Source organism: Pogona vitticeps, chromosome 5, assembly GCF_051106095.1.
Source record: "Pogona vitticeps strain Pit_001003342236 chromosome 5, PviZW2.1, whole genome shotgun sequence".
Classification (NCBI taxonomy): Eukaryota; Metazoa; Chordata; class Lepidosauria; order Squamata; family Agamidae; genus Pogona; species Pogona vitticeps.
Genome location: NC_135787.1, coordinates 52,035,001 through 52,061,713, shown reverse-complemented (window position 1 = coordinate 52,061,713; position 26,713 = coordinate 52,035,001). Strand labels below are relative to the sequence as shown.

The 26,713-nt window shown below is 39.0% G+C and overlaps 1 protein-coding gene across 4 annotated transcripts in view; it reads left to right on the top strand.

The window, feature by feature from the left end:
• The window catches only part of SPOCK3 (SPARC (osteonectin), cwcv and kazal like domains proteoglycan 3), a 189,590-nt gene that overhangs the window by 162,551 nt on the left and 326 nt on the right, over positions 1-26,713 (top strand). For all 4 annotated transcript variants that reach the window (XM_073001479.2, XM_073001478.2, XM_078376680.1 and 1 more), the window contains 5 exons: positions 2,683-2,799; positions 18,784-19,005; positions 22,354-22,416; positions 24,752-24,889; positions 25,360-26,713. The exon at positions 25,360-26,713 is cut by the window's right edge and continues 326 nt beyond it. In XM_073001479.2, the coding sequence (XP_072857580.1) occupies positions 2,683-2,799; positions 18,784-19,005; positions 22,354-22,416; positions 24,752-24,889; positions 25,360-25,523 (704 nt within the window). In that variant the 3' untranslated portion in view covers positions 25,524-26,713. The remainder of the gene's footprint in view (positions 1-2,682; positions 2,800-18,783; positions 19,006-22,353; positions 22,417-24,751; positions 24,890-25,359) is intronic.

Here is a 26,713-nt window from a genome sequence, read left to right as displayed (position 1 = left end):
AGAACTAGACTACTTTAATATGCAGAAGAGATCTCTTGATCAGATTCTCTTCTAGTGAAATATGTCTCTGAATGCAGAAAACTACCCATAAACTAAAATTGAAGCTGCTAACATTTTACTTAATTGTTAAAATGTATGTTTCATCCTTCTGTTCATCTTAAGTGCCCAACTCCTTCTACTAAATGGAAGAGCATTCAGTTCTCCATCTCCATTTGGAAATGAAGCAATCCTGTGAGGAACATAATTTAAATGTTTATCTCTAGGGTGACCTTATGTGAATTGTACACATGCAGACTTATTCTGATAGTGAATGCTATACTGATGAATTTTGGAATTGTGTTGTAAAGGGCATGTTGCCTAAACACTTTGACTAGTAGGACGTTTTTAAAGGGAATTGCCAATTTTTTTTTCGGTTGAAGAGAAATGACATATTCATAACAGATTCATCTGAAATTTGCCCTTGTGCACATTCTGGTTTGAAGAGCCTTCTTTGAGAAGTTAGTACACGGCATACTAATTGTTTTTGTTCTTTACTTAAGACTATTTATCTCTCGTTTATCATAAATTTACAATTTATCATTCAGATATCTGTAATCTGACAAACAATAGATCTTCTAATCTATCACACTACCTTAGATGCAAGTTTAGATGTCAACACATCTTTCATTCATGTCCCTTTGATTCAGTTGTATCAAAGGATACGATTAGCTTTAGCACTGAAAAATTGAAGTAGTGAAGGAAAATGTGCTCATTAGTATTTCCAAAAATTCTGCTTTTAATCCAGAGAGTAAACTATACTATTTGACTCCAAATTGTAATATTTACTTTATATGAAAACAAATGCAGCAGCTGGTTTCGCTTTCAGTTGTCTATTATGTAAGTTATATATGAGTTTAATGTATGGAGGAGACTTTAAGTTCCTTCATTTTCTCCCTGTAGTTAAACATGTTGACTTTTGTAAACCCAGTCAGCATCAAGCACTTTAAGATGATAGAACCAAATAGCCTTTGAGCTGGGGACTTCATTTATCCATACTAATTCTTTTAATGGCTGCTAGAATTGATTGTAAGGAGCAAGAGTGCCTGCAATAGTATTAGACAAAAGGAAAAGCACTTCTTGGCAGGTTCCTGAGTAGATTCATCTGATTTAATATGCATTTTTTGATTACTGTCTAACCTTCCACAACCTTTACTGTCTGTCTTTTGTCATTAAAGATTCATCTGCCAACCTATTGGATGAAATAATAGTCTGAATTATCCCATCTTGACCTATTTTAAATCAATGCAGCCAATGTGTAGTGTATAATTTGGAACAGCATTCCGTCATGGGGTGAAAAAAGTTTTTTTTTCCATGTTAAAAGAGATAGATGAATGGTGCCATTTATCCCCAAGTATAGCTATCTAGTTAGATTAAATCTTTGGTACTGTGCAACCTTGATTTGGCATTCTAGGAGTAGCAGAACCCAAGAGCTTAATTGAATTATCTACTATCTAGCAGTTTAGCAATCTTCATGGGTGTTAATTGTGCCATGGGGATTGGGTTGCCATCTATTATGTGTGCTGCAATAGTTCCTTGGGATCCTGATACTTTTGAATATTCATGCATTCTGTCCTAACACTGCAAGAAATGTCACAATGGCATAAGCACTAGCCATAGCCTACTGCCTGCACATGCAACATAATAGTTAACCCAGTGTTTCTCCTCTTACTTTGGTCTCCAGTTTCAGCTGAACTCTCAACCAACCCCACATCCAAAACAAGACATGGAACTGCAGGAAAGATGCACACCGGCAGGCTCCCCTCTGCCTAGTTTAAGTCTATTCCATCACCATTAGCTGACCATTTGTGAACTGTAGAGGGTTTGAGGGTTTTTTTAGGAAATCCCACAGTGATGTGCATGCTTACACGACCTCAGCTTGAGCCACACCACTTTCCTTGGCAGCTGAGATCTACTAAACATCAAGCACAAAGAAAAACTAGTGGCTGGGTATTCATATGTACATATTTCTTTTTAATTCTTGACATTTATGCCTTGCGTTATTTCTACGGTGTTGCCCTAGGTGGTATCCTTTTAATTCCTTGGTGAATCCCCATTAAAGAGATGTGCACCTTTTTATTCTTGTAAAGCAGTTTTTATAGGTGTGTTTCAAGGTGAGTTATTGTGTCTATATTTCCTGGTCAGCCTTCCATGTCAGGAAGTACTCATGACATGGCCTAGGCCCTACATACTGACAACACAATGAAATAATACAAAATGTGCCTATCTCATTTTTAAGAACTAGAAGAAGGCAACCCAAAGAAAGAGGAAGAGACAGGCTGGCAGACTGTAACTTGAAATGATGGGAAGAGAGTTGCTGGGGATGTAACAGGAGCAGAGGGAGAAAAGGACAAGTTTAAAAGAAAGAAATGCAGTGACAGGAGAGTACTGGGGTGAGAGTAGGATTTACAGATTGTTAACCCAGGCAAGGCTGAGTACTTTCCCTGTGTTTCTTGGGGAAAAAAAACATATAAATTAAAGAGACCTATTTCAAAAGCATTTTGTAAGTTACTTATTTTAGAAGTGTTGAATAAGGGGGGAAAAGAATTAATAAGGAAATTATTGCCTATGGCTGTTTTAATCTGTTTACATCTGAGTTTTTATGCAGTCTGAGAAGATTAAAGAGCTTTTCATGTTACTTTTCAGGATGCAGCGACCTGGAGTTCAGAGAGGTTGCCAACAGATTGCGAGATTGGTTCAAGGCTCTTCATGAAAGTGGAATTCAGAAGAGGACTAGAATTGTACAAAGACCTGAAAGAAGTCGTAAGCATTTACAACTTTTGATATCCCTTTGAGAACATCTCTGCGAAGTTTCTACTGCTGGTTTGTTTTTTGTTTTTTAGTACATTGACTTTTATTTTTCACTGACTCTAAGACAGAGATTCTCTTAGCCACTTGCTAGAGAAACGTTAATGCACCTCCAGAAGTTTTTTTTTTTTACTGTGGTGCTCCACAGGAAGTGGAAGCGTGAATTTCTAACAATGAACAGTCCCTTTAAGCTTTCCAAAAGATTTGCTTAGTACATACTTGTGAGCTTTGTGTGGGTTGTCATTGCAATGTTTGATGATAAGACACCCCCAAAAGGGAGGATGAATAATAAAATATTACATTCAGCATTCCATAAAAAAGATTTGTATACATGCAACAAAACTTTTATCTGACCCTCCTCTTATCTTTCTGCAGCTGCTTGTATACTTTCTATGTATGCCAGAGAATACATCAGTTCTCCAAATTGGTTTATGGGAGGGAGAATCCATTCTATCACCTGTTCCATTGTTGGATGGACAGTACTGGATACAACCAAAAAGTATAGTGGTTTGAACGGCAGGTATACATTTACAGCTGTCTAGTGGTCCTTAACCCTAGGAAATGCTGCTATAGTAATGAGAGGAACATACAAATTTCTTTTGTATGGATTCAGTGAATATAAACAGTCCAGTAACAAAGAACATATAGGCAGATGAAGATACTGGTCTGTAAACTCTTCAACAGTGTAAATCTTAGATACTTAAAAATTTTAAAGATTTTGTTTTTCATGCATCAAGAAAGTAAAATATCAAGTTAAGTAATTACTGGCAAGCTTGTTTAAAACAAGTGATTATTATGTGCAGTGATACATTTGAAAGTGGCTTCCCACAGAGGAGTCAAGGCAAATTAGATTTTCGTAAGCATTGAACTTGGACCTTTCATTAACACAACAAGCCAACTCTGAGAATTTCTCCTGTGTATTCTTCAATAGAGCCAGCTCACTACAGAATGCCTACCTTGATCATTTCACTATTAACGTCTTTAGATGTTCTGAATATCTTTCTCCTGTCCATTTTATAATTTGTCTGTAGTTCCTACTTCCTGCAAGAAATCTTATTATCTTACTTTATTACTTTATTTTATTGGAAATGTTATCTCTCTCTCTCTCTGTCTTTCGCTCTCACTCTTTTATTATGAAGTCACAGACCCAGATTGGAAATGTTTGTTTCTTCTTGTAGTTACTTGAATCTGTTCTTATGTAGTTTCATTTTTCTTATGATTTCCAAGGAATGTAAATACATATGTCCATGTTCCCCAACCCTATGCCTCCCAGATATGTTGAACTGTTGCTGGAAGTGATAGACATTGAGAAAGGCAAATACAATGATGCTATTTCTGCTGTTTTTAAAAGAAAACAAAGCAAAGATTGATATTGAAATCAATGCATCATTACTTTGCAGTATAGCCAGTGCATACTTTAAGCAGAGCAAGCCTAAACATTGACTGCATTTCTGAAAACTGATGCTTTTGAATGACATCTGCCATAATTCCCCAGCGAGTGTTTAGTCCAAAAAGGTTATCTTTGGAAGCTTCACTCCATTAAAAAAAATCTAATATTTTCCCCAGATACATTAGTTACGGCTAAATAGTGAGACATCGTTATAAAGTAGCCAGGACTCACTCTATTATCATTTGTTATAGTGATGAATGTTTTGATATATTGCAATGTTTTGATATAATGCAAAAAACGGTCTGAAACTCAACATCAAAAAACTAAGATCATGGCCACTGGTCCCATCACCTCCTGGGAAATAGAAGGGGAAGATATGGAGGCAGTGACAGATGTTACTTTCTTGGGCTCCATGATCACTGCAGATGGAGACAGCAGCCCCGAAATTAAAAGACGCCTGCTTCTTGGGAGGAAAGCAATGACAAACCTTGACAGCATCTTAAAAAGCAGAGACATCACCTTGCCAACAAAAGTCCGAATAGTCAAAGCTATGGTTTTTCCTGTAGTGTTGTATGGAAGTGAGAGCTGGACCATAAAGAAAGCTGACCGCCGAAGAATTGATACCTTTGAATTGTGGTGCTGGAGGAGACTCTTGAGAGTTCCCTGGACTGCAAAGAGAACAAACCTATCAATTCTAAAGGAAATCAACCCCGAGTGCTCATTGGAAGGACAGATCCTGAAGCTGAGGCTCCAGTACTTTGGCCATCTCATGAGAAGAGAAGACTCCTTGGAAAAGACTTTGATGTTGGGAAAGTGTGAAGGCAAGAGGAGAAGGGGACGACCGAGGATGAGATGGTTGGACAGTGTCATCGAAGCAACCAACATGAATTTGACACAACTCCGGGGGGCGGTGGAGGATAGGGGACCTGGCGTGCTCTGGTCCATGGGGTCACGAAGAGTCGGACACGACTAAACGACTGAACAAACAAACAATGGATCTAGGCTGTCACCCTTTGAGTAGATCCATTGTTCTAGACTGAATGTATATTAGCTTAAAAGTGCTTTCATTTCATAGCATTGTTTTGGTTCATATAATCTTATCAGCAGTAATCTTGCCCTTCATTTCTGAAGTTGATTCATCTAATGAAGTGGGCTGCAGTCCATGAATGATTATTATGCCACACAAAACTTGATAATCATTAAGGTGGCACTAGACTCTCTACAGCAGTGGTTCCCAACTTTGGGTCCCCAGATGTTCTTTGACTACAGCTCCCAGAAATCCTAACCAACACAGATAGTGGTGAAGACTTATGGCAATTTTAGTCAAAGAACATCTGGGGACCCAAGATAGAGAGCTGTAGCTTTAAGGATAGTAATGTAACAAACAGACGTGCCTATATTACCCCACCAAAAAATTCTGCAGTTGTAAATAAAGTGCCAATCGCTTGTTTTTTAAATGTAATATATACTAAATGAAAAACAATTTCTGTTGCATCCGGTGAAATGTAAGAAAAAAGTGAATCTTATTGTATAGCAAGAATATAACAAAGTTAAGTAATTCCCCTGATCAGTAGCCAACATAATGGCATCATCATTCACCATACCACTAGAATTAGAAAAGTTACCAAACAGCAAAGACCAGAAAGCTTCTGAGAACTGTAGTGCAGAATGGAACTTTTCCACTTCTGCATAACACTACAAATATATAACAGAAATGAATATGTTTGCAAACCAGTTCGGGTGGTTTCCCCTGTGTCATTGTAGCCCCACTTTTTGTGTGAAACTATCACACAGTAAAAAGCATTGTACCCAAACACAGAACAGCAGCAGATGCTTGCTACTTGCAGTAGCACCCATGTGTTTGTTCCTTCAAGCAGCTACAGCTCTGTTTGTAAGAAGAAAAGCATTTTCTACATTTCATATTTCTTCCAGTTAACAGGCAAACATTCTTTTCAGTTGTGTAAATGACTGAATTTGTTTTTATGTTACTGGATTTAAGAAGGTGGATTGTGCAGCATAGACTCCTGTATTCACTGCAGCTTGCCATCATTCCTTTCAGCTTCTTCCATATCTACTGATGCTACCTTCCCACTATTAATTCCAACATGTTTCTTATAAGAACCACTTTTGCTTTCTTGGGGATACGTACATGCACATCTTCATTGGCAGCAGAGCATCTGCTGACAACAGCAGTGGTGCTGAAAGTTAGAAAAGAAGTTAACAGAAAGTAGATAACAATATGTGTGTTGGGTGCCTTACCTAGTCTGTGCCTGAATAAGGACTCACATATTGGCAGCTGCCCTGCCCTGGGCCCTTTTGAAGACTTTCCAATCCAATCCATATCCAAGTCTGTGATAATGTTTCTGTGTTTCCTATTGCCAAGGGGAAAAATATTCCTCCCAATGGAAAAATGCAGATAGCAAAACCTACATGGTGCAGACAGAATACAATGACTTTTGTCCAGGGTAGGGGAAGTTCTGCGGAGCTAGGTGTTCTGCTTTAATTTAATTTTCCCCTTCTTTTGTCCCACTGCCGAAAGAAAGGCCTGATCTCACCAGTGAACAGCACCCCTTTCTAAGACAGCCAGCAAAAGCAAATGAGTGAAGGAATTTAAAAGGGCAGTGGGCATGGCCCTCTTTGATTCCTTCTTAAAATGAACTGTCAGACCCCACCTGAAAGCTAAACACAGATATTCAGGCTGAAGGTTGCTTTAATGTCTGTTAATTGTAGCAAAGCTTCTGCTCCTACCTTCTACAGGTTTCACTGTGATTTGCACTGCAGTCAGTGGGGCCTGCAGACTTGTAGTACTGATGAAGGAGAAAACGAGATGTTATGTCCAAAAAGTTGTTTTAATATGGTTTAGCCAGTTGATTTAAGTATTAAACCAAGCACTTCATAAACCTTCCATAAATTTTGTTTCATAACACTGCTTATCATTTACAATTTTAATAAACAGATACTATAATCTGTCTTATTTTTTTTTTCTGCCACTCTAACTACAGATCTATCATTTTCCAGTACCACAGGTTGTTGTTGTTTTTTCCTACATTTTTTCCCAGTAGAATGCTTTTTAAAAGCCCTAGTAAACAGTGTGTTCTTCTTTATACTTACCGCTTTTCCTCTCTTCCTCTATTCTTCTTTTTTCCTGGATCTTAGTGATGCATAAACATTGATCACTTAGTGATTTTGCAGCTGGAAATTTTTAAGGTAAATAACATGCTCTCCTTCTTAGTTCCTGCCAGCTAAACATTAGTTTTCCCTCCCTATTGCCACTTCTAATTGTGACACCCGGATGATGGTCTTAATCTAAGGGGATATCATTCTACCCCATTAATGTCTTTGCTCTGCCCTCTGGTTCACTTCATATATACACAGTTGTCTGAGGACAGTGTACCACACTGATACATTGAGCAACATCAAACCAAGCACTTAGTTTGGGTTGTATATCCTTACTTCTAAATCTGTTTTAAGAACATAGTTCAGAGGTTAAGATATGAGATCAAAGCATTTCAATGTGAAGTGCTTCTGTTTTCATGAAAGCAACATATATATTGCTGTGACCAACCTGCCAACAATGTTGAAAATGCATGTTGCCTAAATATATTTCCTGCAGTGGGGATGAACAACTAACTCATTTAGGTCTCCATCATTTAGAAAGCATCATTACGAAATCTGGAATCCTACTGAAACACAGAAAGCTACATCAGCATGGTCAAAGCCCAGTGTTGGCCTACATTTATACCTTTCAGTTCTGTGGCTTGATTTTAAAAAGAAGGAAATTCCTTCTGCTAAAAATGTAAGGTTTCTTAATAGCCATTTTAATACTTACTTGTTGCATTTTTATAGTATTCTTATGGGTCCAAAGTGTATAATCTTAGTTGTTCTTACTGAAACATGGATGGCTGTAAGTCCTTGCCCTTGTGCATCACAAATGGGAGGTTGAGCTTGCTGCCTGACTCTATAGGGTATTTTATAGCTCAGGTGAGAGTTAAACCAGTGTATTCTGTGGGTGCTACTCTTAACCTCTGTGCTGCATCCTGTGTCTCCAGCTGTGATTAGAGATTCACACTTTTGTATGTAATTTCTGTGCTTCAGTTGAACTATATAATTGCATGTGCACAATCTCCACTCATCAGAATATAATCCTTTGGTTCTCTCTTTTGGCCCTGAGAAGCCTTGCAAGAACATAATTTTTGGTGTATGCTTAGGTTTTCCTCAATTTGGAAAATACAGTATGTGCAATTTCAAAGTGGGATTCAAAACAATCCTGATTTAGCATAAGTTTGTTTCTAGACAAAGAAATAATTTCTTGACAAAATCAGTTTTATAAAGCACACTTACCATTTTGTTTTGCTGAGTTTTAAAATGAATTAGTTACAGAATGTACAGCACATGTAACTGCCTTATTTTTGTCCCCTTCTTAAAAGGTAAACACAACTCTGTCTGTTATAGTTTTATCTGGAAGTGTAGAGGCTTTCATAGTCATTACTAGAGGTAAAACAGAACTGTTAAATTCCTCGTGGAAAAAGTGCCAAGCACCATGAAGTATGAAGGCATTTATGGCAATCTGTGGAATTCAGTGCTTCCTTTGGATTTCAGCCAATGGCAGATTTCCTGGGGAAAAAATAATTAATGACATGCACATGTACCAGATTGGTAAATAGTCAAGTGTTACAACCTAAGCCCAGTGAGAAAATAATTTTCTGTGCAGAACAAGGTGGCAAACCCCAATTTAGAGGTCCAACATGTAACACAAATATGTTCGGATTAAATCTGTTTTGTCTAGTATCTTGACAGATGGTAAAGTGGACTTTCCAGTCACATTCATAAGTCCACTCTGCTTGCATCAGTAGTCATGCTGCTTAATAGATTCTCTGAGCTATATTTTCAAGAACACTGCCACGCACCCCCCAGTGTCCCCTGTTTGTTTTTCCCACTCACAGGTTCACCTTTGGACACGACTTGTTCTTTTCACCCTTTTGTGCTGCCACCAGAGGGTATTACCCTCACTGTACCAATTATGAATCTCAGACTGTTGCTGCCAAATATAACAAGGTTTATTTATGGTTTGGTAGGTAAATAACAGAAGAAAATCATGGATGTTCTTTTATTCCTTCAATAAATGTGGATTGGATTACATGCAAGTTTGCTTGTATTCATTCACTTTAATCAAGGTCTCAATATATTCTGTCTATGTATTTCGTATTACTTTTAACTCTTTTATATTCTCTAACACACCAACTTTCCAATATCTTGTCTAAACACTTCTCAATCTTCTCCCTAACTGACTCTCTGCCTCACCCAGTTCTCTTGACTCTGCCCCTCCTGTCCTGTCATAGGCTCCTGCGCTAAAGGTCTAAAATGACTGACAGGAGTGGCATGTGGACTATCCCCCACATACCTCCCCCCTTGGAAAGTTTGTATTATGAGGTAACACCTACAGTAAGTTACCCTCATGAATATGGGTAAGTTATGAGATAACTTACCCATATTTAAAATTTCTTCTTTACAACATAGCTCAGTTAAACATATACCATATATACTCACTCAATCACACAGTTTAAAGCATATTAGTATTATTAATTTATATTTAAATTACCTTTATCAACATTTGTATTACTTACAATACAAACCTTACTTACCATTAATTTATATATAACTTACATTTTTCATTAATTTTCAAAGTAATATGCACTTAGAACTTTTAATTAGAATAGTTTTAATAAATTGTTTAGTTTTAGGCCTTCTTCCTTTTTTATTTATTTATTTACAATATTTTTAGCCGCACCATTACCAGTGGCTTCTGGGTGGCGTACAACATTAAAACTTAAAAACATTAAAAACATTTTAAAAGGCAATATAAAATATCATATATTAAAATAATTCTTAAAACATTAAAATTAATAGGTCCTGCTGCTCATGTGGCCAGCTAGGGAATACTGTTTAATTAAAATGCTGGCTAAACAGAAAGGTCTTTGCCTGGTGCCGAAAAGCCAAGAGTGTTGGAGCCAGGCAGATCTCTATAGGGAGGGCATTCCAAAGTTGGGGGGCAACAGCTTCAACTTTTGTTGAAGTTCTGTTTATGTTTATGGATTTCAGTGGCTTCCCTGTGCAGTCTAACATACAGATTGCTGGTGTTCTCCAGTACTTCAGTATTTTGAAATAGAATTTCATGTCCAGCTTGTTTTAGGGCATGTTCAGCTACTGCTGATTTTTCCGGTTGTTGTAGTCTGTAGTGTCTCTCATGTTCTTTGATTCTGGTGTAAATGCTGCATTTTTTAGTTCCAATATATACCTGTCCACAACTGCAAGGTATTCGGTATACTCCTGCAGTGGAGCAAAGGAAGAAGGCCTAAAACTAAACAAGGTCTGGCTTCCAACACCGAATAATACAGCCGGCAAAAGGTCAACAAACTCTACCCAGCCACAAGGGCCAGGGATCATTGCACAAAAAAGACCAGCTAATGACACCCATCAACCACAGTGACAGATAATCTCTCGCCCCTGATCACAACAAAAACATGCTGATCACCCAATCTCCTGAAAAAAGACAAAAGCTGTTCCCACAGCTATAAATACTGAACTATCCAACAAACAGCAACAGAGCAAGGACAGAGTTCCTACTCCAGTCCTCTGAAGATGCCGGCCACAGAGACTGGTGAAACGTCAGGAAGAACAGCCTTCAGAACATGGCCAAAGAACCCAAAAAATCCACAACAATGACCTGATGATGCTAAGGAGTCGAGGTGGTCATCCAATCTTGGGAAGTATTTTAAAACGGCCATCCCTCCTAACCAAGTCAAAGGCCTTTGTGAGATCCATGAAGGCCACAAAGAGTGGCTGTTGTTGTTCCTTGCATTTCTCCTGCAACTGTCTGAGGGAGAATACCATGTCAGTGGTGGATCTATTAGCTCGAAATCCACACTGTGATTCTGGATAGACTCTGTCTGCAAGCACCTGGAGCCTCTTCAGCACAACACAGGCAAGCAGCTTCCCTACAACGTTGAGTAGAGGGATGGCACAGTAGTTACTGCAGTTGCCTCTGTCTCCTTTGTTCTTGTACAATGTGACAATGTTTGCATCCTTCATGTCCTGTGGTACTCCACCTTCGCTCCAGCAAAGATGAAAGACTTCATACAGTTCGGTGGTGATGGTCTCTTTACAGCACTTCAACACTTCAACAGGGATGTTATCCTTTCCAGGTGCCTTGCTGGAGGCGAGGGAATCCAAGGCCACTTTTATTTCTGCTAAGGTTGGTTCACTGTCCAACTCTTCCAAGACAGGCAGGCACTCAATGTTATTTAATGCTTCTTCGGTTACTACTTTCTCTCTGGAATATAGCTCAGAGTAATGCTGCTGCACCCAGCGGTCCATCTGCTGTGCTCTGTCCTGTATGATCACGCCTGTAGCAGACTTCAAGGGAGCAGATTTCTTCTGTATTGGACCTAAAGCCTGCTTGATACAATCATACATTCCTTTGATGTTACCTGTGTCTACTGCTAACTGTATCTGAGAGCAGAACTGAAGCCAATAATAGTTGGAACATCTCCTGGCAGCCTGTTGGACTTGGCTACAAGCAGCTTGAAGAGCTTGCAAGTTGTACTCACTAGGACAGGCTTTGTATGCTGCTAGTGCTCTGCTCTTATCCTCAATGGCTGGCATCAACTTCTCTGAATGGGCTTCGAACCAGTCTGCCATCTTTTTGGTCTTCTTGCCAAATGTTGACAAGGCGGTGTTATGAACAGCGTTCTTCAAATGTTCCCATCGTTCAGGTGCATTTTCCTCAGCCGGGCCTGGAAGGGTTTCCTCAAGCGCTTGGGCAAATTCCTCCACTTTTCTTTGATTGTGAGTCTTGCTGATGTCAATACGTGGTCTTCCTTCCTTTTTTGTGTGATACAATCTCTTTGTTCGCAATTTTGCTCTACACACCAGGGGATGATCAGTATTGTAATTAGCACTCTGGTAAATGTGTGTGAACATAATACTAGGAAGGCTAGAACGTCCAATGAGGATCAAATCAAGCTGATGCCAATGCTTGGATCTTGAATGTCTCCAAGAAATTCTGTGTTGAAGCTTCGTATTGAAGAACGTGTTGCTGACACAAAGATCATAATAACAGCAAAACTCCAGCAAGCATTGGCCATTTTCATTCATCTTCCCAATGCCAAAACAGCCTAGACAAATGGGCAAGAATTGTGATCAGCACCAGCTTTAGCATTAAAATCCCCAAGAATGAACAGTGGCTCTCTCTCATAGAATTTCTTTCACTTTTATTGTGGATGACAGTGTTGGTGCATATGCACTAATGAGGGTGACCAGTCCCGCTGATGAGTGGAGCTACAGAGACAGGATTCTTTCACTCCCCAGAGTATTTCTCAGCAGAGTATTTCTGACTGCAAAGCCAACACCATATTCCCTGGTCTCTTTCAATGGTTTTCCCTGCCAGAAGAATGAGAAGTTTTTTTCTTTGACGGATCCTGGGTCTGGCAGTCTTGTCTCTTGCAGGGCAACAATGTCCATCTGCAGTCTACTCAGTTCCAAGGACAGCTGTCTTGTGCATGTCATCTATTTCCTGCAGGTTGTCAGAAAAGCCATAGTCAGAAAAGCCAGGGGTCATTGTCCGTACATTCCAGATGCCCAGTTTTAGGGCAGAAATTTTCTTTTGATTATTGCATGGTGCAGGGTTATCGATCTGCTTGTCGGGTTTCACCCTAAACCCTACTCACCCCGTGAGGTTAACAGACTGTGGTGAGGTAGCACCTTACTGGCTACCCAGCTTAACGGTTGTTTCAACTCTGTATGTGAAGCTGGAGTGTCCTCTTCAGAGTACAAAGCCTGTGTAAAGTAATATGGAGAATAGGCTGTTACCCAAGCAGCAAATCCCCCTTCTCCATATCGCTGAGGCACATAGCTGAGGCAAGATATAAGCTCTGTTTTGGGAGCACAAACTGCATGGTCTGAGTGGCTGGGGTTAAATTTAAATGAGCATGAGCAGAGGCTCTGGGCCTTTTCTTTAAGGGGAAGCTGAGGCAAGAGGTAAGCTCTGTTTTGGGACCACATTTTATCTGGGGGAGGTATTTTTTTCTAGCTGACTTTTGCTCTCACTAACCGTGAGTTTTCCTTCTCCTAGATGGGCTGAGGGTGGGAGTTAGATTTAAATGAGCATGAGCAGAAGAGCGGTCTGGCACGCGAAATTCTCTGATTCTATTTTTTTTACTCTAATCTGGTAAATAGAGAAGCCAAATAGCATTGCATACACCTGGGGGGCAGGAACGTCTCAGGGGGTGGACCATACCTCTGCACTATTAGGGAGCAGAACGGGGAGGTGGGGCTCATCAGCCTTGGAAGGCAGCCCATCTTAAGAGAAGGAAAACTCTGATTTCAAACCTCCACTGCCTTGTGGCTATATCCACTGATGGAAAAGGCTTCAGGAGTTAACCTTGAAGCAAAATCCAGAGCTGGAGTCCCAGAGGCAGTTCATATCGTTCTGCCAACTCTTGCAACATCACTGGAACCAGTTGTATTGGCTCTTGCCTTTCCATTGGACTATTTCATTACTTTAAGTCACAAATATTATGGGCCTCCAATCAGGACATGTCCCAGCCTTGCCCCTCCACTAATAAGAATATTTAGGTTAAGCAAACTTTTTTAAAAAGTGAGCATAGCTTGACCATAATAGTGTTTTGTCAGAGAAACGTACACAGGCTGGATAGGTAGTCATATTCAATTTCTCCTATGGATAAATTATTATACATTACTTGTGATTGTACACACATATTGATACATTAGGTAAAGGTAAAGGTTCCCCTTGACAAATGTCCAGTCGTGTCCAACTCTAGGGGATGGTGCTCATCCCCATTTCCAACCTGTAGAGCCAATGTTTTTCTGTAGACAGTTTCCGTGGTCACGTGTCCAGCGCGACTAGACACGGAATGCTGTTACCTTCCCACTGAGGTGGTACCTATTTATCTACGGTACTTGCGTTTGCATGCTTTTGAACTGCTAGGTCTATTTATTCGTGAAGGCTTTCACGGCTGGGATCTAATGGTTGTTCTGGGGTTTTTGGGCTCTTTGGCCGTGTTCTGAAGGTTGTTCTTCCTGACGTTTCACCAGTCTCTGTGGCCGGCATCTTCAGGGGACAACCACTGCTACGTCTATTGTCTATAGATACATTAGTGAGACTGCAATCATCTGTAATTTTTGACCAGAAAAAATTGACCTCTTTTCTTTGAGAAGTTTTAATGGCTTATTCTAGTAATAAATATCATAGCAAGGAATTGTATTACGTACAACCATTCCTAGGTAAATAAAATTACATGTGCATTACTTAGCAGGAAATCAGCATGCTGTAAATCTTAGTGTAATATAAAAGGGCCACATTTGCATCACATAAATGTTTTTAATGTTTTTAAGTTTTAATGTTGTACGCCGCCCAGAAGCCACTGGCAATGGTGTGGCTAAAAATATTGTAAATAAATAAATAAATAAATAAATAAATAAATAAATAAATAAATAAATAAATAAATAAATAAATAAATAATATGATTGAGAATACCAGCAATATGCTGTACTGTTTTCTACCTAGAAATAAGGTTTTGAAAAGTCACTTGCATGCACTTAATTTTAATTTCTTGGGATGCAATTTCTCTCTGAAACTTACTTTCCACTTAGAAGAAACTTCCTGCCATTGAGAAACAGTTTCACTCGTCTCACTACTTACTGAACTAGAGTTATATACGTAACTCAAAAGCAAAATGTATATTTAAGGACAATTTTTTCATATTGATTTGCTCTTTTCTGATGTTAAAAGGTTCTTGCGCAATCTTACTGTTAACCTTGCATGAACAATAATTTGCCTGACTTTTAATATATTTTGCTATGTTTGCATTCCAGATACAGTGGTACCTCACATTACGATGTTAATTCGTTCCAGCGAAATTGCTGTAGAACGAAAACATTGTAAAGCAAAATTAAAAAGCCCATAGAAACACATAAAAACCTGATTAATGCATTCCTATGGGCTTGAAGCTCACCGTCCAGCGAAGATCCTCCGTAGTGTGGCCATTTTCGCTGCCCGTGCAGCGAGGAATCCGTCCCAGAAAAGAGCAGAAAACCATTTTTTTAACCCGGTGCTATTTTGAAACCATCAATCAGCTGTAGGAAAATTGTTGTTTTGCGAGAATTGGTTCCCGAAGCAGGGAACCGATCATTGCAAAGCGAAATTCACCCATAGGAAACATCATTTTGCGATCGCTTTTGCGATTGCAAAAACTTCATCATAATGCGATTTTGTCGTAAAACGGAGCGCTCGTCTTGCGAGGCACCACTGTATCTGTTTTTAGAAAGAAAGAAAGCAGTAGATGTACAAACCCAGTTTCATTCATTCAATAGGAGTGGATTTCTGGAATCATTTCACTCATGGAGGGGTAGAAGATCTTTTCTTATACATTTCAAAAGCTGTCTTGAGGGACTTTTTGCTTGGTATGGCATGTGCTCCTGCTGGGTGTGACTACTGTGAGATGGTTATGGCCACTGACACGGTAATGTTAAGTTTTCTGTCCTGTACTGAAGCTCAAAAGGCTCCTTGGTTCTGAAGAGGGGTCCAGATTATATATATCAGATTATCTCTAGAATGCAGATAGCTGACATATCAGCTCAGAGTACAAATGAAAAAACATTATTGTGCTTTCCATGTGGTATTGGTAGAGGTGAAGGTGAAGAAATCTTACTTTTCCTCAAATATTGCATCCTCAAGATGCTGGCCAGTGGACCTTTTCATATGGTTGGGGTGCTAGTGAGAGCTTTAAAAGAGAGCCTGGGGAGAATTTTGCAAAGCACCTTGAGGGCCGAATTTCTCGCATTCAGGCTGAACTTTCCACACTCCTTTTTGCAAGTAGAATGGAGATGTCCTGGCATTTGTCTAATCTGATGTTTCAAGACCATATTGAGTGGTGGCTCAGTGACACGAGGAAAGCACTTGAAGGTATTTGGCCTATTACATGTGGCCTTGATTCATGTTTGTTGTGGCTGGAAGGAGCTGACCAGAGAGGATTGACTGGGTGGATCAAAAAAGTAACGAAGTCTTCCTTCTCGGAAGGAGTGGTGGCAGGTGGCTTTAAAAAAGTAGGACTATGACTCCTCTCAAGATCCAGAAGCATGTTACAAATATCCCCTCTTGACGCAATTTACTCAAAAGGAGTAGGCAACCTGTTACTTGGATCCCTTTGAATCTGTCTTCAGGGTTGTATTGGGCATTGAAAAAGCTTCGGTTTGCCACAAATGATGTATTGGGAGTGGCTTTATAGTTAATTAGTACTTCTAGCCCAATATTATCAACATCAACTAGCAGTAGCTTTCTCCAGGTTCAGGCACAAGTATTTCCTTTCCCTATATGGACGTGTCAGGAATTGCACCTCTGACCTTACACAGGTACTGCATCAGTGAGCTGCTGTGATGGAGCAGCCGCCCAGAGTGGTAGAATATACCAAATGGGCGGGATGTAAGTCAAATGAATGAATGAATGAATGAATGAATGAATGAATGAATGAATGAATGAATGAATGAATAAATAAATAAATAAATAAATAAATAAATAAATAAATAAATGTATGGCACACACAACTCTGTATTCCACAGAGAGGAATGGCTCTGGAGCTTAAAAGCTTTAATGTCTCTTATTAATGTAATCTGCCTCTTTATACTCATTATTCTTAGCTTTAAATATTGTCTTTTAATTATGCAAACCACCATTGTATAATTGTTTTCAGCTTTAAATATTGTCTTTCAATGGTGTAAGCTGCCTGCGTTCTTTTTAAGGAGAAAGGCAGAATAAAAATATTTGAAATTAAAAAATAATATCATTAATAACAAGCAACATAACTGGCTTTATCAAATTAATAATTATAATGTTACTTAACACATTGAACACTTAAGAACAATGCATTTTAAAACAGAAGCCCAATAAGTTAACACCTTACGTATCTCAAAACCCCGCAAATATTATTCAAAAAAGTAAGAAGTAGTTCTCTTACTACAAAAAAAAAATCTGTATGAGGTATAACATTGATGTTGTTTTGGGGTCTGTGCTACTTGGGGGAAAAACAAAGAAGCAAATGTTTCAGTATATCATTCAGTCCAAACAACAGAATTTATTTCCTTGTTGAAGATCTTTCATTAACAATTTGAGAACACAAAGAAATTGCTCTTATGGCAAGCAATCCATCTGGCCATTAATTTATTGTGAAAACAGGGAAGAGTGACAGCAGAGGACAACATAACTATGCTCTTAAGAGATACCTACAGTAGATAATGTATTTGTTGTATTAGAGATCTTCAGGTACAGGCAGGAAAAACAGCAAAGTGGCAGTGGTCATGAGATGAACTGTGGGTGAGCTTTCTTTTTAAACCTTCTCAGAACTAAAGCATTAATTTCAATAGGATTTTCCTAGGTAAGAATATACCAGATTGAAGTCTTATATCAGTCATATCATAATTAGAAATTATGGACAGTTTAATAAATATTCATCCCTGCTAGCATAGATTGCAATCCCATCCTCAGATTCAGTCACGCACACTAAAATTAGGTGAAAGGAGATGTAACTGAGCATGCTTTCAGTGTTGAGTAATGAAATTGTCCTGTTTTCCAGTCTCATACAAGCCATTTACATTGATTCCAACTAGCTACATTTGTTTCAGTTTTATAGAGTGGCTGAAATCTAGTCGTAAAATGGAACTAAAGTAAAGTAATTAGTGGGGATTTCATGTGTCAGTTCCTCTACAAGTTCTATTGATTCAAAGAGCTTCTCTATTTGTGACTTACTGTTGGATTTCAACCATAGTGTTTTGCAAGAGAATATGAAAGTTGATCAACTCATATTAAAAGCATTTCATAAAGGCTTGACACTGCTAAATTTGCAATTATATACATGGAGACACATTAACAAAATACAGGATAAAGCACACGTGATATTAAATGTGAAAATGTGAGAGAAGCATATTGGATACTGATTATAAAATGATAGGGTATAATGTTTCAAAATAATGATACCACAGTGATCAGTGATGGAATGAAAGCTTTAAAATTAAATTTCTTCTATATTTTAGGTCCTAAACATGATCATAGTCTTCAGGGATTTATTTTTACCCTACACTGTATTAGAGTGCTCTTACAGCTATGAATTAATCATCATCATCATCATGTGCAATCAAGTCAATTTTGACTTATGGTGACCCTCTCCATGGTTTTCTATGTAAGGAGTACTCAAAAGTCATTTACCAATCCTTTCTTCTGGGGGCATCCTGGGACCATGCACCTTCCATGTTTAGTTGGGCGCCTTACAATTACATGATAGATTAAGTATCAAGTTCTGTTACTTAAATTTTGTTATGTCATCGGTATGTTACTATTATATGCTGATCATCAATACAGTTTACAGTGAGCGGGGATATGTATAGTTATTTTCATGACAAAGAACCTCTCTGGCTAGACCAAGCTGTGTGCCAGCTGTGCTTTCCTCTCTTACCTATTTACTCTTGTTCCTTCTTCTTAGGATTTGACACAAGTATTTTGCCAATTTGCAAGGACTCCCTTGGCTGGATGTTTAACAGACTTGATACAAACTACGACCTACTATTGGACCAGTCAGAACTTGGAAGCATTTACCTTGACAAGAATGAACACTGTACCAAGTCTTTCTTCAATTCCTGTGATACTTACAAGGACAGCTTGATATCTAACAATGAATGGTGCTATTGCTTTCAGAGACAGCAAGGTAGGCAAACGGAGTAGCTGACAATGATTGATATTTAACGCTGGTTGGCTTGGAGCATTATTTATAAATCATATGCAAGGTCATGGGGAGATTTAAATAGAATGTGGAAAATACAGCCAGGAGGAACTAGAAAAGAATAAATATCCCTAAAGTAGGGCTTCTCTGTGTATCTCACTTCTCCCCATAGCCCCTAGAAAGCCACTTGTGATGGGTAGGGGACCCTGTTCAAAACAGAATGAGATATGGCATCGGGGGGGGGGGTGCACATCAGATAAAAAATGTATGGGAAGCAGAAACTCATCCTCCATCCAGCCACCTTCAAGTGCAAGTGAAAGAGACTTCTGCTCTTGGAAAATGTTCTCTCTTTTTTTTTCCCCAGCATAGGAAGAAACACAATAAATAAAATGTAAAAAAGCACCTGGTGAAGGGAAGCTACCAGTTGACATCTTTACGTACTACCACATCCAACGCATTGGCACCTTGAATAATAAGATTCAGGGGGATGGTATAAGGCAACGGTCCCCAACCTTTTTGGAACCCCAATTGGGGGGCTCTGGGGGCACCCCCACACTCATATGCAGGTGTGTTGTGCTCACGGGGGGTGTCACACTCATGGGGGACATGTTGTGGCCGTGGGCGGGCCACGCTCACAGCGAGCGCAACATGCCCCCGCAAGCGCAACACCCTCCACGAACGCAACATGCCCGCCTGCGAGCACAACATACCCACGTGTGAGCATGACCCCCCCAGAGTGTGACACACACCCCATGTGTGTGTGGGGAGTGGAGATCCATCTCCGCGGCCCAGTCCTGGGAAGCCCACGGACCGGCACAGGGCCGCGGACTTGGGGTTGGAGACCCCTGGTAACAGATGCATAGGGGAGCCAGACCTTCCTACCTCCTGGCTAATGTCCTATGGCTTGGGCAAGAGGTGGGTTCAGGAAGATCTTCCAGCCATTGACAAGCTAAAGACAGCAAGAGTCCTAGGTGTGAGGCTTGCCCTCTGGGGTCTGAGTTTGGTTGGGATACCTAGCTCCTGACTCAGGTTCTTCCCCTTTACAAAAGCAGGAGGTGAGAAATTACAGTTTGTTTAATAAAGTTGTATCACTAATTAAACCCATTACCCGAGTCTTGCCTCTTTATTCTGGGACTTGATGGGCAATGTGGCTGCAGCGTATTAAAATATATTAGGGTTAATATAAGGTATAATACAACCATAGTACCAAAAGGACTATTGATGTTTTTAGGTCATATACCATAAATAAAGTCCTGCCAGTAAATACAAATGAGAATTATTTTACTGGTAATTTGGTGAACTGTTTCTAAAATATATGGAATTTACAAGTGTGAGTAAATCCAGCATTGCAAACTGAAGTAATAGGAATATTATAGCACAACTTGAATACCACTATATAGAGTGGTATTGAGTGACTCAAGAAAAAAATAATGAAAACTTGGTGTTAAATCTTAATACAATATCTTACTTAAAAAAAATAATAATAAAGTTGAAGAGAGCCTTGTGGTGCAGTGGTTAAACTACTGTACAGCAGCCAAAACTGTGTTCACGACCTGGGGTTCAATCCCGGTAACCAACTGAATTGACTCAGTTTTCCATCCTTCCGAGGTTGGTAAAATGAGTACCCAGCTCGCTGGGGGGCAATGTGTAGCCTGCATAATTGTAAACCGCCCAGAGAGTGCTTGAAGCACTATAGAGTGGTCTATAGGCAGCACACTTTGCTTTTTGCTTTGAGATGTAGTTGTTATTCTGAAACAGGTGATCATTTTTTAAAGTAAGTACATGTACACAGCTGCAGGTGAAAATATATTTTTTAAGAATTTATTAATTGAAAATGAAATCAGTGGAGGTATGCTGATTAAATAAGCACTGAAAAATTAGAATTAATATTGCACAAAGTTGTTAATTTATCTAAAATGCAGTGGTATGTCGACTTACGAACGTCCCTACTTATGAACATTTTGACTTATGAACAGCTCTGGTCACAACTTTTTGCTTCAACTTGCAAACGGAGCTTCCACTTATGAACAGAAACAGGCAGGGGGAAAAGCCGGGCAATTCAGATTTCTAACTGTAGGTGGCGACGAAGCTGCTTTGTACTGTAGCTTTTTCACTTTCAGCAGTTAGAGAGTGTGTTGTCACAGTTGGAGGCTTGGGAGAGATATCCTGCTTCAGAGTGAGTATGTGTGTGTCTGCAGGGAGCTAAGCTACTGTTTTTTCCTTTAAAAAACTGTTCTGAGTGGGTTTTGGCTGTGCTTCAGAGTGAGTGAATGTGTGTGTGGCTACAGGGAGGGTTTGTTTCTGTGCCCTACTTCGGAGCGTGTGTGTGTGTGTGTGTGTGTGTGTGTGTGTGTGTGTATTTTGGAGGGTTTTTTCCTTCTTAAACCTCAGCAACGGAGGTGGCTCTAATTGTTTGTTTGTTTTGAGGTTTTTTCTTAAAGCCTCAGCAACGGAGCACCATCCGACTGGGCTTGCTGTGCTCTTTTTATTTATTTTTTGTTATTTTTTCCTACGGGCAGCAAGGGGGGAAGCCATGGCTACTGACCGGAGTGAGGGAAGCTCCGAAGGAGCGGGAGGAGGCGGGCGGGCGGGCAGGCAAGCGCTTCCCGGCCAGTTCTCTGGCCCCGGCCCCGTTCACTTCGGCCAGCCTTTGAGGCTCCCTTTTCTCCTGGATTTTGCTTTATTTTTTGCATCCCCAGCTCATTCCTATGGGGCTTGCAGTGTTTTCATTTTTTATTTTTGGGGAATTTTTTACTTCGGCCAGAACGGATTAGTCAGTTTTCAATGCATTCCTATGGGAAATGGTGCTTCGACTTACAAACATTTCGAGTTACAGACACTGTTCCAATATGGATTAAGTTCGTAAGTCGAGGTACCAGTGTATTCTTCCCACTCATAATATATGCAATAATTTTAAAAAGCATCCATCCTACATGGATAAAGATTTGTTTTCTAGAATCTAGGGCATCTGTAGTTACCTACTATTTTACTCCAAGAAGTTACAGTTGAAGGCAATATATTTTTGACACTAGGAATGGACAGCTAAAGGTAGATGTCACCATCATGCTTTGCTTATGAAATTCCTGGAAGCTCTGACATGATCACTGATAAAATCAGAAGGCTGCTCAGGTACTTTTTTTGCCAATGCAGCAAAGCAGTTCTTTCCTTGTGGTAATATGCCTGGCTTAAGATATTGCAACCATGAATAACTATTATACCAGTGAGAATGAGGTATTTTTGAAATCATATACCTGAAATTAATCTGTAGACTAAGTACTTCATTCCATACTTCTCAAGCCTGACTAAAATCTGACATATTTGATGTCGTTCCAGACCCACCTTGCCAGACAGAGCTGACCAACATTCAGAAACAGCAGGGAGGAAAGAAGCTTCTAGGTAAGTCATAGATCATTCTTTTGAAGCTTTTATTGCTTACATAAATAACTCCAGTGAAATTGCAACATAAAATCAATATGAATCCTAAAATGATGGACCAAAGTAAATTCCAGTAACAGAATTTATAAAGTCTTTGAAAGCCATGAAACTCAGTTTTATAACCTTATCAGTTCTAATATATTACAGCTTTTTTACTACACTACTAGAATGCCAGCTTTTACACTTAGGAAAAGAAAGGGTGGAGAACATTGTAGTAAAATAACATCTGTTTTTGAATGTTCTCACTGACAATTCCTGCCAATATATTTTATCTATAATATCAGTATTTGCAGGATCATAAATATAATTAAAGAATATAATTTCATTGTGAAATTTTGCTTATCGAATACTGATGCAATAGCTTCAAAACTCAGATATGTGTTATGGTATTTAAAATAAGTGGCAATCATAGTTTCATGTTTCTAGAAACGTACACAATCATTGACAACTTTGTCAAATTGCAAAATGAGAACAAAAAATTGTAATACTGCCAAGTCTTTTATTTTGTACATATTTGTTTCAATTAATATTGTATGAATCAAAATTCAATTAATTTATGTGCATCTGCATATTTTTTCTGAAACAAAGTAACAGAAATCACAGAATTTTTAAATAAAAAGTTATTTTAGAACACTGCATGCCTAAACTTTAGAGTTTGGCTATATTACAGTATAGTGACATCAGTCTCATGACCTAGTGTGCGATAAGCAATAGAAACATCAACTTCTTAAGTAGTGGCAATTTGCCACTCCAGTTTATGCATTTTGACAAGTATCAATGCACATGTGAAGGTCTGTTACCTTGAGAAGGGTTTTTTCCCTTTACTTCCACGTCTAGCCCGGCAACACATGACTCTTGACCATGGATTGTACCAACAGGATTTATTATAGGTGCATCTAGGAAACTTTCAACAGTGACAGTAATACATAACTTCTCTTCCTCACACAACAGTGTGAGGAAGAGTTTGGCTTCTGGTTTCTGAAATAGCTTTGAAACATTAAAGTCCAATACTTCAAAACCTTTCTCCAAGGAGAAGTCCATTAATGTGGCATCTTGTGGTACCAACAGCAAGGGCACTCCATTGCCTCCAGATGCCCTTGAAGTAGACCGGTTGAATCCTTCTCCCAAGCATTCCCGAGCATTGAGGTCTCAGTGTTATTTCTGAGGGCCTCTGCCATTTGCCCTTCTCTCTTCTTTCCTTACCCATCCAGGCGCTTTCCTCCCTGATCTTCCTTGCCTACTCCTGAACCTCCTCCTCACCCCAATAAGGGCTCACTGGCACTACCTCTCTCCCTCTCCTCTCAGCCTCTTCTCTGGGCATCATGAGCCATTCCATTTCTTTGTCCAGGGATCTTCTAACCAGATCTTCTCACCACATTTATGTGATTTGGCTTCCCCCGCTTCCACCAACTTTCTCCTTCCTCTCCCTCCACTTCTCTCCTCCCCTTCTTTCTTTCCCACCTTTTCTAACTGAATCTCTGGCTCCACCCCTTTTTGTCCTGTCATCTTTGGTTTTCTGTCGCTCATTCCCTATTCTGGACCTGTCATCTGTTCTCCTGGACCCTTCAACTTCTCTGTCTGTTCTACTACTTCCTCCACCATCATCCCCAGCAGTTTTCCTTTGTTGCTTGGCTCTCGCTCCTCTGTTGAAGGGGTTGTTTTTTTTCAGTCTCAGGGATCTCCAAATTGGGCTCCCCACTTGCTCCATGGATGAGGGATGGTGCTCTGTCAGGGACGCTGTCGACCCTGCCATCCTTCTCACTGCACATAATGCCAGTAATTTCTAGAAATACTTTTACTTTAATAACTAAGGAGATATGTATATAGGCTTGCTCATGACATGAAAACTGTCTTTTTCTGTCATAGTTATTCATAAATACAAATATATAAAAAGCAGCAATGTATTAAATCTGAACTCAATTATCTTGTACATGTCTGGAAAAATTATGGCTTTTGAATCAGATATTTATGTTCTAAATCGTTAATTGACTTTACAGAAAAAATGGTTTATAGTGTGAAAGGTCATGTCACCAGTTCACAGTTTTATAACTTCTCTGCATCTTTCAGTTGTAAAGACAGTTGCTAGCTTGTGAAAGATGAATTTTTACTTACTCAGGAGTTTTTTCCTTTCTAATACACTTCCACATCTTCACCTGTTCCACAGATACTCTGATTAGTGTTAACAAGAGCAGGTACATCTGAAAAATCATACATTTCCTCACTTGTTGCTTAGTTCATCCGATCATAAATACAGTAGTTGGTTGTTTTTGCTCAAATGTTTTTATGTATTGCACAGGGCAGTATATCCCCTTATGTGATGAAGATGGGTACTACAAACCAACTCAGTGTCATGGAAGTGCTGGGCAGTGTTGGTGTGTTGACAGATATGGCAATGAAGTAACAGGATCCAGAACACATGGTGCTGCAAACTGTGGTAAGTCGCAGAAATCTTCCGTGGGCTGAAATCATTTTCTTACGCATACTGTAATTAAGTGACTGTAGAGTAGGCCTACAGAATCAATGGGGATTTGGTGAGCCCACTCTTCTGCATGTTCCATTGATTCAAATAGGCCTTACTTTAGTGACTTACTTTAGTGTAGTAAGTCACAACTAGAGCAGGGCCATTTGAATCAATGGAACTTACAGAAGGGTTGACTCATCAAATCTCCACCGAACCAATCAGTTTACTTGAGTGAAATATATTACGCCGAGCAATAGGATTACAATCTGTGCTTTGCATTAGGAATAAGAAAAGGTGCTTTATTTTTCCAGCTGATATTCTTTAAGATCAGAACCTTTCATCAGATTGTGTCCTCGTGGCTAAACCATTAGAAACAGATAAGTTTATCTGATCTGTGAAACTATATTCTTAGCACAAAATAACAAAACTTTAACTTTTTTTAGCTATTGATGTAGAAACATCAGGCGATTTTGCCAGTGGTGATTTCCATGAATGGACAGATGATGAGGATGATGATATGACAAATGATGAAGATGAAATTGAAGATGATGATGAAGATGAAGGTGATGATGACGATGACGACGATGATCATGAAGGCTATATTTGAAGCTTTTTGCTATGACTAAAATTGTCTTTCTAAAAATTTACAAGACAACCCAGAAAATTCCTATATCCTCAAAAATCAAAAGGATTCTAAATAACATGTATATTTTGTATGATTATTTGAAATATTGCAGCTGGAGTCATAGACTTTCTTTGTTTAAATGAAAATCATTATATTATGTGTTGTTTTTATATGCCACTGAGCAGAAGAAAACACACAGGAATCTAGACTGAAGAAAGAAACACTTAAAAAACAAAAACCTCATAAATGTGCAGATAGTCACAAGGACAACCAAACTTAAAACCATCTGTGAAAAAGGCATCTTCTATTTGGGAATATGTGTTAATGGCTGCTTCCAGCAAATGCTGTGTTATAAATAAAGCAACATAAGCTTTAGCCATGATTTAGATCGTATGGACTTTTGTTCAAAATATGCTTGGGCAGGGCAAGGAAAGTATGATTAAAACATGCTGCCAGCTTTACAGTGTGCAAGAGGAAGGGAGAAGCTGTGACTAGGGAAGAAGTGGTCAGGTCCTCTTTTGTGTTTGCAACTCTTACATTTTGACTTTAAAATTATTAAGGTCTTGAATTAAGTTTTAAATGCAGTAAAAGCTCCAAAATCATAGATTCTGCAAATCTGAAGTTTTGTTGTCCTTTTGTTCTCAATTTTTCCAGCTATTTTCAAAATTGCATAAGCTGGTTATGTGTGCAAGTAGCCTTGTTTATTGTACTGTTTTTCTATAGCATTCTAACCTCAAAATTAGTTTAACATATTTTAACGGGAAAACTTTGCATAAAGAATATGTTTATATAAAACTATACTTGAGAATGATACTTCCTCCAAGAAATGCTTTCAAACTCTTAACTATGGGGTTTTAGTTTTTCAGTTCCCAACTACTTTTGCATTTCTGTTCTCATTCTTCCCCTTTTTGGTTGCCAGTTACAAACTTTAGATGAGTTATTGTAAGGTGCCTTGCAAAATAGAAATAGGAAGATTTATAGCATGCATACCAATATAAGATTATTAGGCAATAGCCGAGTATTCCAAATTTAATATCAATATAGGTACTGCTGCTGGAATGGAGAAATAGGTTATTTTCTCCCCCATCACCTCTGTTATGTAATTACCATGTAGAATACCTTATAATTCTTAAGTAGAGTTGCATTCAAAATTTGACTGTAGAGAAAATTAT